This window comes from Chiroxiphia lanceolata, chromosome 28 (genome assembly GCF_009829145.1).
Source record: "Chiroxiphia lanceolata isolate bChiLan1 chromosome 28, bChiLan1.pri, whole genome shotgun sequence".
In the NCBI taxonomy this organism is placed as follows: domain Eukaryota; kingdom Metazoa; phylum Chordata; class Aves; order Passeriformes; family Pipridae; genus Chiroxiphia; species Chiroxiphia lanceolata.
Window position 1 is genome coordinate 3,932,374 of NC_045664.1, and position 13,834 is coordinate 3,946,207.

Here is a 13,834-nt window from a genome sequence, read left to right on the forward strand (position 1 = left end):
CCAGCTCCATATCCCCCTCTCCCAGCTCCATATCCCCCTCTCCCAGCCCCATATCCCCCTCTCCCAGCCCCATATCCCCCTCTCCCAGCTCCATGTCCCCCTCTCCCAGCCCCATATCCCCCTCTCCCAGCCCCATATCCCCCTCTCCCAGCCCCATGTCCCCTCTCCCAGCCCCATGTCCCCTCTCCCAGCCCCATATCCCCCTCTCCCAGCCCCATATCCCCCCTCTCCCAGCCCCATATCCCCTCTCCCAGCCCCATATCCCCCTCTCCCAGCCCCATGTCCCCTCTCCCAGCCCCTGCTCTATGATGTGATGGCCCAGAGGCCTCGACGTGCTGCCTTTGCACAACGCTGTGTGTGCCCGTCCGCATTCCAGGTGTGTCATTCCAGGTGGGAGCCAACCCGGGGTGGGGAGGCTCCTGCCCGGCCTCAGCCTGTACAGAGAATTATTTTTCTGCAGGTTTTTGTTTTGTTTTGTTTTGTTTTTTCGTTCTTTTTTTTTTTTTTTTGGATGTTATTTCTGGTGACTGATGTAAAACTACTGGTAATTTTATGTTTCTATTTATAAATAAAAATTTTGTAAAACTTCTTTTCGACCTCCCCACCACCACCCTTGAGTGCTTGGCAGCGTTCCAGGGGGTTTCCACACCAAAAAAAAGCAGGATGGTGCTTTGTTGTGGGCCCCCCCCCCCCTCAAGCCATCTATCACAGCCCCCCAAGGTCCCCTTTGGGGACATCCCTCCACCTGGCCCTGTTGTCCCCAGCCCTGTTATCTCCGCTCTGCAGCTGGGATAACCCAAGCATGGAAAAGCCTGTCTCTGGCACACACGGAGGGATTGGAGAGGGGGGATAATCCCCCCAGCCTTGCCCCCACCCTGCACCCTCCAGCTTCACCCTCCTGCTCTGCAGGTGAGGCTGATTTTCACCCTGACCCTCCTTCTCCTCCCCCTGTCCCAGGGGTGCCCAACCCACCACCCGTGTCCTGAGGAGATCCAGAGAAAACAATTCCCAAAGGAAGAGGCCTGAACAAACCCAAGGTCATATTTTGACTCTTGGAGCTGTTTTCTCTCCTCCAAACCAAACCGACCTGGAGCCTCTTTGCACCACACGGATCTAAACAGCCTTGGGGGGAGGGTAAAGGGAGAGGCTGAGGAGCAAAAAACGGGGAAAACACTAAAACTGAGCCCCCCACAAGCTGCTCTGTGCCCCCCCCACAAAGGCACCTGGCACCCACTGAGCTTTCCAGGGAAACCTTGGCTGTGCTCACACTGCCCCGGGCTGGAGGGAAGTTTATTTTTAGAGCCTTTGAAAAGCTGCTGAGGAGGAAGGAGACGGAAAACCACGTGGAAAGGCTCTGCCTCCTGAGAGGCACCTTGTGTTGAAGATCCTGCCCTGGCTGGGGGTGCTCCCGGCTCGGCTGAGCCCTTCCCGGGCTGGTCCGTGTAATCCAGGTCAAGGCAGCAGCGAGGAGGAGACCCCTGAGCTGCCAGTTATCCCTGGAGACCCCTGAGCTGTCAGTTATCCCTGGAATAACTCCCAGGAGCTCACAAACTGCAAGTGCTGCAGTGCAGCAGAGACTCGGCAGAGCTGAACAGTGTCAGAGGGAGCAAGGGCAGCTCCAGGAGCAAGGGCAGCGTCCCTGAGGGCACATGCACCCCGAGGAATTCTTAGGAATGCCCAGGGAAGCCAGCCTGGGGCCCCTGGGCTGCTTCTCCCCTTTCCCACCAAACCCCTCCTGAAGCTGCCTCTGAGGACGAGCTGTGCCCTCCCCAAGGTCGGGCTCGGAGCATCCTCTGCCCCAGGCACAGTGGGCACCAGCTGGTCCCTTCAGGGCTGTTGGTCTGTGACAGGATGCTGGGAGAGCACAAGGAAGGCTGGGAATTGGAGCACGGACGTGGCCAGGGCAGGTTGGTCCCTGCTGTGACCCCGCTGCTTCACGGCCAGGAGGGGACACGGCCAAGGAAGGAGCAGCAAGCCCCGGTAATCCCGGGGTAAAGCCGTGCCCTGGGGACACCCGGGTGGATGGCACCAGGCTGTGCCGGGGCTCCAGGGCTGAGGAAGCACCCGAGGGGCACGGTTGGCTCCAGTGCTGGGGGCAAACAGGAGAACCAGCCCAGCTCGGGCATCCCCCCCCCCCGTCTCTGGGGTCCCCGCGCTCTGGGTGAGCTCAGCTCCAGCTGCCCGAGCCCAACCGCCCTCGCACAGAAGGAGTGTGAATTGTTGGACTAATCAGCGGATGCAAATCAGCCTCAAGACGGAGAAAAGCTGATTTGCATCTTCTTTAAACGCCCCGGTGCCACCGCACCAGTGTCTGGCTTTGCGGGAGGGAGGGGGGGGGGAGCAGAGTCAGCCCTAAAATCTCCGCAGCGCCAAGCCCGGGGTTGGCTTTGAAAGAGCAATTAAACCCCGGCACCTCGTGCTCGGGGGCGAAGCTGCTTTTGATGTGCAAATAACCCGCGGGCAGCTCTGCCCACCAGCCTGTTCCCCGGCCCTGCATCTGCCACCCCGACCGACCCCCGGGGGCAAAGGGGGGCCCTGCCCGGGGTTCGCCCCCTCCCTCCGCTCCTCCGCGGGCTGACAGCTGGCGTGTGCTCCTGCGGGGACCGCCTGACACCCGCTGGAGAGGGGGGATAAGCCCCCCGGGCAGCCCCTCGTTAGTCATTATGGAATAAATAAAAAAAAAAAGAGGAATAAAAATAGCAAACGGCGCGTAAATGCAGCGAGGCAGCAGCAGCTGGGAGAGCAGCACGTCCGTGCCCCCCCCGAGCCCCGAGCCTGGTACCTGCTGGCTCCTGCCGGGAAGAGTTGGGCTGTTCCTTTGGCACCCGGCTCAGAGCCGTGTCGGGAGCTCTCAGGGCGCTGCCAGGGCTGGTGCCACGCAGAGGGGGCACCCCTTGACCTGCCCCCAGAGCCCCGTGCTCCCCCCCGAGGGGCTCTGCTCCCACCTTGGGGCTAAAATCGCTGTGCTCGAGCCCCCAGACCTGCTGTGGGACCTCTGGCTGGGGGGAGACAAAGGTGACAAAGGTGCTTTTGTCGTTCTTGTGCCAGGCTCGGGCTGTTCCCTGCCTGGGACAGGGGCTTGTCCTCACCTGGGAAGCTGCTGAGAGCACGGGGTGATGTCCTGGGAAGGGGCTGGAGCAGCAGGAGCAGCTGAGGGAGCTGGGGGGGCTCAGCCTGGAGAAAAGGAGGCTCAGGGGGGACCTTCTGGCTCTGCAGCCCCCTGACAGGAGGGGGGAGCTGCCAGGGGACAGGAGGAGAGGGAACGGCCTCAAGCTGTGCCAGGGGAGGGTCAGGTTGGACATCAGGAGGGATTTCTCCCTGGAAAGGGTTGGTTAAACATTGGAACTGCCCAGGGAGGTTTGGAGTCCCCAGCCCTGGAGGTGCCCAAGGCACTCAGAGCTCTGGGCTGGGGGATGAGGTGGGGATGGGGCACAGGGGGGACTCTGTGGCCTCAGAGGGCTTTTCCCACCTGGATAACTCTGTGGTGCTGTTTTCTCCAGCCAGGAGGTTCCTACTCTCTTTGAGCCTCCAGAGCTGAAGAGCTGCAGTGTTTTATTCCTTCCCCTTTGCTCCCACCAGCTGCAGAGCAGGGCAGTTTAACTGCCATGGATATTCCTATCCTTGCAGAATTCCCTTTGCTCTGTGACACACACACATTCCAGGAGCCCTGTTATCCATAGAGAATCCTGCAGGCATCCCAGGAGAGGCACCTTCCTGCTCACACACCCTTGGGAGTGTTTGTTCAACCTTTGTCCCCAAGCTCTGTCACCTGCTGAGGGACCTCAGGAATTCACTGCACTGTGGAATTTCTCCCCTGGCTCAGTTTTCAGAACCTGTCCCTGAGCCCCAGCTCCTGGATTATTCCCACCCCTAAGCACAGGCTCTCCCTCGAGACAGATTGTCACTGAAGGGGAAAATGGGTAGAAAAGCCAAAAAACACTTGTCCCAGCCAGTCCCTGCTCTAGGGGAAGGTGTCCCTGCCCATGGCAGGGGAGTGAAAGGAGATGATCTTTAAGGTTCCTTCCCACCCAAACCATTCTGGGAATTCAGAGGGGCTGGCACTGGAGTTTGAGCAGCCTGGCTGCAGGAACACCTGAACAACCCCCCCAGTGCTGACCACACCCAAACCCCAAAGCAAACTCAACGCCCAGAACTCATTGTCCAGGAGTTTAATGTTTCCAAGCCTCCTCAAGCACAAACCACCCCTGGAGAGGGATGTGGGAACGGGGGTATCACATTCCCTGCACATTCCTGCAAAGCCTTTCCCCGTGACTGCACCACCCCCCAACTCCACACAGCACTGGGGGCTGAGGCTGAAGGTCAGATCCTCCTCCTCCTCAGCAGGGAATCCTCAGCTCAGGGAATAACATGAGGGTGGCTCAGGGCCCTCCCTGCCCACTGAAATGGCTCCATTTCCATTCCCAGGGGACGTCCCAGCCCCTGCTGAACCACCACAGAACCACAGGAGCCTCCCATTGTCTTCAACACCTTCCATATTTAATTTATTTAGATATTCTCTACATTAAAGTATTTTCATGCCAACACTTCCAACCTCCCACCCCGACCTCGAGAAAAAAAAAAAAAAAAAGAGAAAAAAAAGAGAGACTTGACACAGCTTTGGGTGGAATGCACTGGAATAGAGTCGCTGCTGCAGCCACAGAGAACACAGAACTGGGGAGAGCTGCACATGGAGACGTCAGGGAGCTGGAATTAGCACACTCTGGCAGCCCAGGCCTGTTCACACCTCCCCAGACGGGCACCGAAGGCGTTCGGAGAGGTGCAACATGCCTCAGTGAGCCAGAGCAGAGCTCAGGCTCGTGTGAAGCCTGGGAGAAAAGCGTGGCAGTCTGCCAGCAGCAGGGCCTGGAGCCTCGTCTGAACCCGCTGGAAAAAGAACAGCCCGGAATTGCCTGGCCAAGATTGCAGGGGTTGGGAATGCTGAGCTCAGGGCCACTCAAATCCGGGCCTGGAGTGCAAACCACAACAGCTTCAGACACAGCACGGGCCCAGCACACCCAGAGCAGCATTCAAAATATCCTTTCTGACACTAAAACCTGTTTGGTTTGGGGGTTTTTTCCCTCCTGTTGCATCATTTAGTGCAGGACATTCTGTAAAAGCTGAGCTCCCACCTGTGTCAGGTTGAAGGTGGGTTTTCTCACCCCTCAGAATCCCCTTCAGCAGCAGCACAAAGCCTTGAATTACCAGCAGTTGTGGTGACACTTCTGAGGTCAGAATCACTTGAGCTGCTGGTTTGTGTCCCTGGCATTTCCAGAATTCAAAGAAAAAAAGGGTTAAGTAGGAAACTTAGTCTGCAAACTTCAATTTAAAACCTTTAATTCAGTAATTATGCTACTTCCAGGTAGCAACTCACTGGCCTGTGTCCTCTGAAAGACCCTCTGCTGGTGGAAAAGCCCCCAGCATTTGCCTCCTCGTGTCCTCAGTTCACACAAACCTTTCAGAACCTTAAGCCACGGCTCAAAACTTGCATTTTCCAGACAGGAATGTTGTCATGCAAGTCACGTTTGCCCTTTCATGCTCCCCTAAACCACAGTGTGCAAGCAGAGATTTGCAGTTTCTGGTGATCCTCAGACAACTCCCCTGAAATGCCCTCAAGAGGTTCAGCTCAGGAAGAAACCAAACCTGGTGGTGGCTATTGCACATTTGTCAGAGCTGGCCTAAGTGTTCTCCTGGAGAAGGGATATTTTAAAAGCTGGTCTCGGTGGACATGGGAACACTGGCACGGGTGTCACCTACTCCTGGCTTTGAATCCTAAAAGGGCGACGAGTAAACACCAACACATGGGGACAGAAACCAAACCAGCACCTCACAGAGCAGGGGCAGGGGGAGCAGGGTTAGTGCTTTGCAGTGGAATCCCGGGGGTAGAACTCGGCCAGCGTTGTCTGGGGGATCCTCTTGAGCATCTCCTTGGGGAAGATGCGCAGGAGCTGCCAGCCGATGTCCAGGGTCTCGTACACCGTGCGGTTCTCGTAGGGACCTGCAGGAACAGCCAGGAATGAGGGGGCAGGGGAAGCAGCCCCGAGGTGCTGGGGCCCGTTGGGACGTGCTGGGACACCTCACTCACCCTGAGCAATGAAGTTCTTCTCGAACTTCTGCAGGAACTCCAGGTACAGCAGGTCGTCGGAGGTGAGGGCTTCCTCCCCGACCACGGCCTTCATGGCCTGCACGTCCTTCCCGATGGCGTAGCAGGCGTACTGGGGGGACAGGGAGGGATCCAAAGGGGTCTGAACATCACCAGTCCCACCCCTGCCATGGGCAGGGACACCTTCCACTAGCCCAGGTTGCTCCAACCTGGCCTCGGACACTTCCAGGGATGGGGCAGCCACAGCTTCTCTGCAGATTCCATCCCAGTCCTTCCCCACCCTCACAGGGAGGAATTCCTCCCCAATATCCCATCTATCCCTGCCCTCTGGCAGCGTGAAGCCATTCCCCCTTGTCCTGTCCCTCCATCCCTTGTCTCAAGTCCCTCTCCAGCTCTCCTGGAGCCCCTTCAGGCACTGGACTCCTTGGAGCCTTCACTTCTCCAAGTGAACACTCCCAGCTCTCCCAGCAGAGCTTCCATCCCTCTGATCATCTTCATGGCCCATCATCCACATAATTTCTGTTCCAACTCCAAGGGTCTCCCTAAACACCCAGTCAGTGCCTTAGAGCAGCCTCAGGGATGCTGTGGATCACAACTGCTTGCCATGTTCTTTACAGGCTGGGCAGCCAAAGGTGGGTTTGGAACATGGCTCTGCTGTCCCAGGGAGGTTTTTACCCACCAGCTGGTTGGACACATCAGCATGATCCTTCCTGGTCATCCCCTCCCCAATAGCTGACTTCATCAGTCGAGACAAGGAGGGCAGGACATTGATGGGTGGGTAAATCTGGGGGAGAAACATCCAGGAATTAACAGGAATACTTAAAAAAACCCGTGAAGTAATCTTAAATACATCCCAAGTGTTGCAGCACACACCTGTCTGTTATGCAGCTGCCTGTCCACGTAGATCTGTCCCTCAGTGATGTACCCAGTCAGGTCAGGGATGGGATGAGTAATATCTATGGGGGGAAAAAAAAAAATGGTTTGACAGTTTTCAGCCCTTTTATATCCATTTTAGCACTGATGCAGCAGCTTTTTGCCATTAGGTGACTTCTAAAGTACAAAGCCATCACTGATTCCCTCCATTTATCCCTAAGTGCTCTTGGATCGGGGCAAAGCATTTATCAGCACCACAGAGAAGGCAGCCAAAAAGCTGCAGCGTCCAAGAGGGAAGCTGAAGCTGTTGCCCTGAAGGAGCCCTGCCCAGAGCAGCTCACTCACCGTCGTTGGGCATGGTGAGGATGGGGATCTGGGTGATGGAGCCGTTCCTGCCCTCCACGCGCCCCGCGCGCTCGTAGATGGTGGCCAGGTCCGTGTACATGTACCCCGGGAAGCCCCGGCGCCCAGGAACCTCCTCCCGGGCTGCTGACACCTGGGGAAGGCCACAAAAACATTCCCAGGAAGTCAGGTCGCCCCCTCTGGAGCTGCTGTCTCGCCAGATTTAGCTGCACTAGTCACTTGAGGTACCCCATCCTGCGAAATGCAGCCACACAAACCCCTCCGAGTCACCACGACCCTTTTGTTAAGATACCAAGGCAAAACCAAAATGATGGTATCAAACTGCTAATTCATGGAATCATGGAATGGTTTGGGTTGGAAGGGACCTTAAAAGATCACCCAGTTCCAGCCCCTGCCACGGGAAGGGACACCTTCCATGGGCAGGGACACCTTCCACTGGACCAGGCTCCATCCAGCCTGGCCTTGGACACTTCCAGGCATGGAATTGCCACCAGTCCATTAAACTTAGCTCTGACATCCCACTGAACACCAGCACTCACTGAAAGCCTCCCTGGCTATTTAAGAGCACTGCAGTGAACATTAACTGCAGCAGCCCCAGCAGAAGTTTTGGATTCTCACTTCACACCACAAACCCTGGCTGCCAACACCCAGCTCGTTAACGAACGGGGTAATTAACACCTTAATGGCCACGTACCTCCCGCAGGGCCTCAGCATAGGAGCTCATGTCTGTCAGGATGACCAGCACGTGCTTCTCACACTGGTAAGCCAAGAACTCTGCAGTTGTCAGGGCCAGCCGGGGGGTGATGATGCGCTCGATGCTGCGACACAACGCGGCGCGAGCCGGGATTTAGGGACGGCAAGGGACAAGATTTGGGAGCTGCAAACAGCTCAAAATCTCCTGCTGCGCCCACTGGAGCACCAGCACGGCTCCAGCTCCCCGTGGGGTTTGGTCTTGCCAGGCTTTTCCCACCCAGCAGGGCTGTAAGTACTCACGTTGGGTCGTTGGCCAAGTTGAGGAACAGGCACACGTTGTCCATGGAGCCGTTCTCCTCGAAGTCGGATTTGAAGAACCGAGCTGTCTCCATGTTCACCTAAACCACAGCAGGGAGGCATCACTTCCACACTCCAGCTTAGGATATTTTGCATCACATTAAGGTCTGAGCACCTCGTTAATCATCCATAACAAGGCTCTCCACCATGGAGGCTCCTCTACATTCCCAGAGTGAGTAACTTCTAGAATTCCAGGCTGGAGATCAAGTTCAAGACACTTTATCCTGATCAGGCACACTTTGTTGGAGTCATGGAACGGTTTGGGTTGGAAGGGACCTCAAAGCCCATCCAGTCCCACCCCCTGCCATGGGCAGGGACACCTTCCACTATTCCAGGTTGCTCCAACCTGGCCTTGGACACCTCCAGGGATGGGGCAGCCACAGCTTCTCTGACCAACCTTTGCCAGCACTTCTGCCCTTTGGGATTTTCAGCCCTTCAGCCTCTAGTTGCATTCACATAAAACCTTCTTACAGTACTTCAGCTGCTCTCAGAATTCCCAGTTACTGCTCCCTCCAGCTCCATGGACTCACCCCCATAGCAGCAAACACGATGGCAAAGTTCTCCTCACTGTAGTCCATCACATCTTTGGATTTCTTCACCAAGCCAGCCTGGCGACAGATCTGAGCTGCAATCTGGGGAGAAAACGTTTCAGTCTTTGCATCTGATGCTGCTGCACAGCCCAGAACTTCCATTTCACTGACTTTTAACCCCAGTGAAACACAAGCAAACAAGTTCAGAGAGGCTCTGAGCGCTCACCTCGTTGTGGGGCAGCCCAGCAGCTGAGAAGATGGGGATTTTCTGGCCCCTGGCAATACTGTTCATGCCATCTATAGCTGAAATCCCAGTCTGGATCATTTCTTCTGGGTAGATACGACACTGGGGGTTGATGGGCTGACCTGTTGTGTTTTTTTAAGAGAATATGTTATTCCCTATATGTGTTTGAAGCTTTATTAAGCAGCTGCTCAAGAGGTACCAACCCCACTGTGAGGCCAACAAATCTTTACATGCACCTGGTCACACCTGAGGAGATGCCAAGGCTCTGGAATTCTGTGGTCATGTCACTGATAAGAATGGTTTACAGAAAACCCTGCCAGTTATCAGTTAATCACCTCTGGAGCCTGTACAATTAAGAGTCTACAAATAATAAAGAACAGCCTCCAAGCACTGCAGAAAACTGCTCTTTTCTGCTACCTCGTCCTCCTGCACTTGTGCAACTTGATTTGATGCCACACATAATTAAAGATAAGATTAAGCTCCTCCTAAGTTAGATCCTGTGTTCTAACCCAAATCTACTGTAACATTCAGAAAACAGAAACACCACATTTGTCTCTTAACTCCCCACCAGGAACTAATTAAGAGCATAGAACATACCCATAATGTCCAGGAAATCTTCAGCCAAGACAATGGGGCCTCTGTCTATAGGTTTTCCCGATCCATTGAACACTCTGCCTGTAAGAAACAGCAATAAAAATGTAAATTACTGTGACAGTAAGTTCCCATGGGATAGATCTGCCCACCCCTCAAAGCACTGTGCCCTCACCAAGCATGTCCTCCGAGACCGGGGTCCGCAGGATGTCCCCGGTGAACTCACAGGAGGTTTTCTTGGCATCAATCCCTGAAGTGCCTTCAAATACCTGCAAATATGGCAGAAAAAGGCAAATAAAAACACAGGGTGTTGTGCTTCACAAAGTAACACCTCAGTGCTGCCTCACAGCAGGAGCCCCTGCTCTGCAAAGGGCTGCAAGAGCAGCTCTGCTGCCACAAAACATCAAAAACCCCCCCACTTTTAACAAAATTCATGAATTACATCAACAAAGTTGGAGCCACTCCTTTGATCTCAAGTGTTTCCCTTTGCCAACAGGGTAAAGTTCTTCAGATAAGAAGAAAATTAACAAGACACAGCTCTTTAGAAGAAATACAGCAGCCACAGCAGAGCAGCTGATCCTGAACCTAACAGTGTAACTTACAGTGGATTCCTTTAATCCAACAGCAAAGAAATCCGTGGGGGATGCAAATAAAAATGTCCCTGTGCTCCAGTTTGCAGTCTTTTCAAGTTATTCATCCCACTGGCACTTGGAATAAGTAGGTGATTTATTTCTTTTTCATTTCCAGTGCCAAAAGAACAAATCTCAGGACAGATTCGACTCGGCTCAGACGCACCCTGATTAATAAAATACTAATAAAACATGCAGCAAGAGACTCCTGTTGATACCTGAACCACAGCTTTGGAGCCACTGACTTCCAGGACCTGCCCACTCCTCCTTGTGCCATCAGGAAGGGTCAGGTGGACGATCTCTGCATACCTGGGGAACTGAGGGGGAGCAAACAGAGGGTGGAAAACATCAAAATCCCACAGTCAGGAAACAAAAGCTGCCAGTTTTAAGCAAGCCTAAGCCTAGAAACTACTCAATTTTTAAGAATAATTTTATCATCAGAACAAAACTCCTTCCAAGCACATGAAATCTTTGGGGCTAAAGCAATTTTTACATGAATATACAGTGTTTGCAGAGTGGCAGAATCAGTTCTGAACACCCAGGTAGCCCTGAAACAGCGACAGAAAGCCACAGGGCAGCATCTGACAGGAGAAAAACCTGCAGCAGTTGTTTGCCTTCTTGAAAACAAGCCAGAAGGGTTCAGAGTTTCCTTTCACAGAGCACTTATGTGGAAACAGAAAGGTCAGGAACAAAGCAAACAGGTGGATTTCAGCATTAAAGTTTAAAACAATATTTTGGTAAGACTGAAACACTGTTTCCTTTCTTTCCCCAGCAGCCTCGAGGGCACGGACACCCCTCCCCAGCCTCAGAGCCACGTTCTCAGCAGCCAGAAAGGGATTAAAATTGCTCTGTGGACGCCAGAATTTCCCACCAGTCTGCACTTAACCTGCCCCAGCTTTGCTTGTAAATTCTCCCCTAAAAAAAGCTTCGTTGAGATCCCAGTTTTCACCTTGACTTGATCCAGGATCACCAGGGGCCCGTTCACACCCGAGACAGTTTTATAGGCTAGAAAAAAAAACAAGCCACAGGTCAGGTGGTGCTTCCTTAGAAACATCCCAGATCAAGTTTTCCCAGTTCCATGCTTATCACCAGGCTCAGGTTTAGCAGATCTGGGGCTCCATTTCTGTGTTTATAATGAACTCTTCCAGAAGGATCAGGTACGGAATTGTGTGCCCAGCATCTCACCTCACCCCCTCTGAGGTGACCCTAAAATCCTGCTGGGTTTTTGTGCATCATAAAAATTCACTACAAATCTACATCCAGGGATAAAATGAGCCTGGAGCAACCTGGGCTAGTGGAAGGTGTCCCTGGCCATGGCAGGGGGTGGGACTGGATGGGCTTTGAGGTCCCTTCCAGCCCAAAGCATTCCATGATTTTATGATTCCAGCTGAGGATATTCCATGATTTTGCAGAGCCCAGGGGGAAAGCTGTGAGAAGGCAGCAAGCCCTGCTCCAGGGATGCACCCCTGAGGATCCAGGGATGGGCACACAGCAGGATCCAGGGATATACACCCCCCAGGATCCAGGGATGGACACACAGCACCACTTGACCCTCAGACAGAAGAACTATTGAGTCAGAGCCCTCTGAGGGTCATGAGGTGCAGTGACCACAAGTGTGACAGTTCCCCACTGCTCCTGGGAGAGGGAAATGAGCCACTGGAGCTACGGGGGACACCAGATCACAGATTCCACCAGGGCCTCTCCAGCCTGGCAGCTCCCCAGGCCGTGTGTGCACCATCAACAAGGTGCTGTTTACACTGCAATAAACACCCTGAATGTTGCAATGTGATATCTTAACAGGCAACAATCAAACTGAGGGAGCTCAGGGAGGGAGCTGGGCCAGGGACTGAACTCCAGTTCCTCAGTTTTACTCCTAAAATCCTCCTGAACATCCTGAGACAAAACACGTGTCCCTTAATGAGAAGCAGCAGCTGAGCTGCTCCTGCCACCTGAGCAGGGAGGGATCACCCAGACACCATCCACGAGGGCTCTGCTCACACTCCCAGGGTTTGCAGCCCACAAGGCACGGAAAACATGACCCTGAGCAGAGCATTTCATCCCATGACTGCCTCATGAGCTCTCCTTCCTCAATCTGCCCCACAGGGCTCCCAGCCCCTGCTCTGTCCACAGGAAAACACCTCCCTGGCATCCAGCAGGATTGCTCAGCACCAATCCCCCAGGAAAGCAGCTCCAAATTCCCCTTTCCATTCTGTTCAACCAGTCCCACGACGAACCAAAAGCAACTGGAAATATTTTCCATACCCTGCTTGACGTCAGTTCAGGTCAAAGCCAGAATGGAAAAACCTGGATAGAACATGGAGTCACCTTGGCTCCAACCTCAACAGAAGGCTCCAAAGCCTTGGGGGAGGCTGGAATTGCAAAGATTGGCTTCTCAACCTGAGTGACTTTTCCAGGAGCTCCTGGGCACCCCCCTGCAGGTCCTGGTGCCATTCAGGGCACAGCTGGAGTCACTGCCAGGAAAAACACCCCTTCCCACAGCCCTGCAACGAGGGGATTTCTACAAGGTTCCCGCATTTCCCCTTTTTCACCGGATTTCTCAACTCAGCGTGGAAAGAGCAGCCCCCGCCGCACCCGCACCATCCTCAGCCACTTCCCGTTCCCGCTGCCAACGCCGGGTTCCCAGGAAGGCCCGGGAGCGGCCCGTGTTCCCCGGGAGCCCGATGTGGGGCAGGACACGGTGATTCATTAACCCCAATTAACAGCCCCACTGCAGCCGGACCCCAGCCCGTCGCCCTCGAACGCTCCGGGGAAGGCTCAGGGAACCCGCACACCGCTCTGCAGGGTCCAGGCCCAGGCGGTCCTGCCGCGGGCAGCGGCCAGAAGGGCGCGGGGCTGCGGCCCGGGCTGTGCGCGGCCGCCGAGCGGGGCCGATCCCCCTTCCTCCGCGATCCCCCCCGCGCTGTCCCGGTGCCCCCGCACTCACTGAGGCGCGGCTGGGACAGGAAGTCTCGGGTGAGGGCCGCCGCCTGCTCGCGGGGCCCGCCGGGCCCGGCGCCGTTCACGGCCCCGCGCAGCGCCCGCACCGCCGCCATCTTGGACCGCGACCGCAGCGCCGCGACTGCGCAGGCGCGTTATAGCGCGGGGCGGACCACGCCCACCGCGGGGGGACACGCCCATCGCGGATGGACACGCCCACCGCACAGGCCACGCCCACCGGAGCTGACCCGGGTGCTGGGGGGGGAATGGGAATGGGAATGGGAATGGGAATGGGAATGGGAATGGGAAGGGAGAGGGAAAGGGGGAAAGGGAAAGGAAGAGGGAAAGGGAAAGGGAAAGATAAGAGAGAAGAGGGAAAGGGAAAGAAGAAGGAATAGGAGAAAGGATAGGAAAAGAAAAAGAAAAAGAAAAAGAAAAAGAAAAAGAGGAAAAGGAAAAGAGAAGAGAAGAGAAGAGAAGAGAAGAGAAGAGAAGAGAAGAGAAGAGAAGAGAAGAG

General features: G+C 54.8%; 1 protein-coding gene and 1 long non-coding RNA gene across 2 annotated transcripts; both read right to left on the reverse strand.

The window, feature by feature from the left end:
• Positions 1–2,795: 2,795 nt before the first annotated feature.
• Positions 2,796–3,578, reverse strand: LOC116799586. The gene is made up of 3 exons (XR_004361087.1): positions 3,470–3,578; positions 3,090–3,174; positions 2,796–2,999 (listed from the first exon to the last, which is right to left on the reverse strand). It is a non-coding gene; the product is annotated as an uncharacterized LOC116799586 (long non-coding RNA).
• Positions 3,579–4,475: 897 nt separating this feature from the next.
• ATP6V1B2 (ATPase H+ transporting V1 subunit B2) lies at positions 4,476–13,446 on the reverse strand. The gene is made up of 14 exons (XM_032712720.1): positions 13,325–13,446; positions 11,330–11,385; positions 10,599–10,697; positions 9,927–10,020; positions 9,758–9,835; positions 9,143–9,282; positions 8,917–9,018; positions 8,330–8,427; positions 8,031–8,154; positions 7,319–7,469; positions 6,974–7,056; positions 6,780–6,884; positions 6,083–6,212; positions 4,476–5,995 (listed from the first exon to the last, which is right to left on the reverse strand). The coding sequence occupies exons 1-14, from the start codon at positions 13,431–13,433 to the stop codon at positions 5,853–5,855; spliced, it is 1,512 nt and encodes a 503-aa protein (XP_032568611.1). The 5' UTR covers positions 13,434–13,446; the 3' UTR covers positions 4,476–5,852.
• Positions 13,447–13,834: the final 388 nt, after the last annotated feature.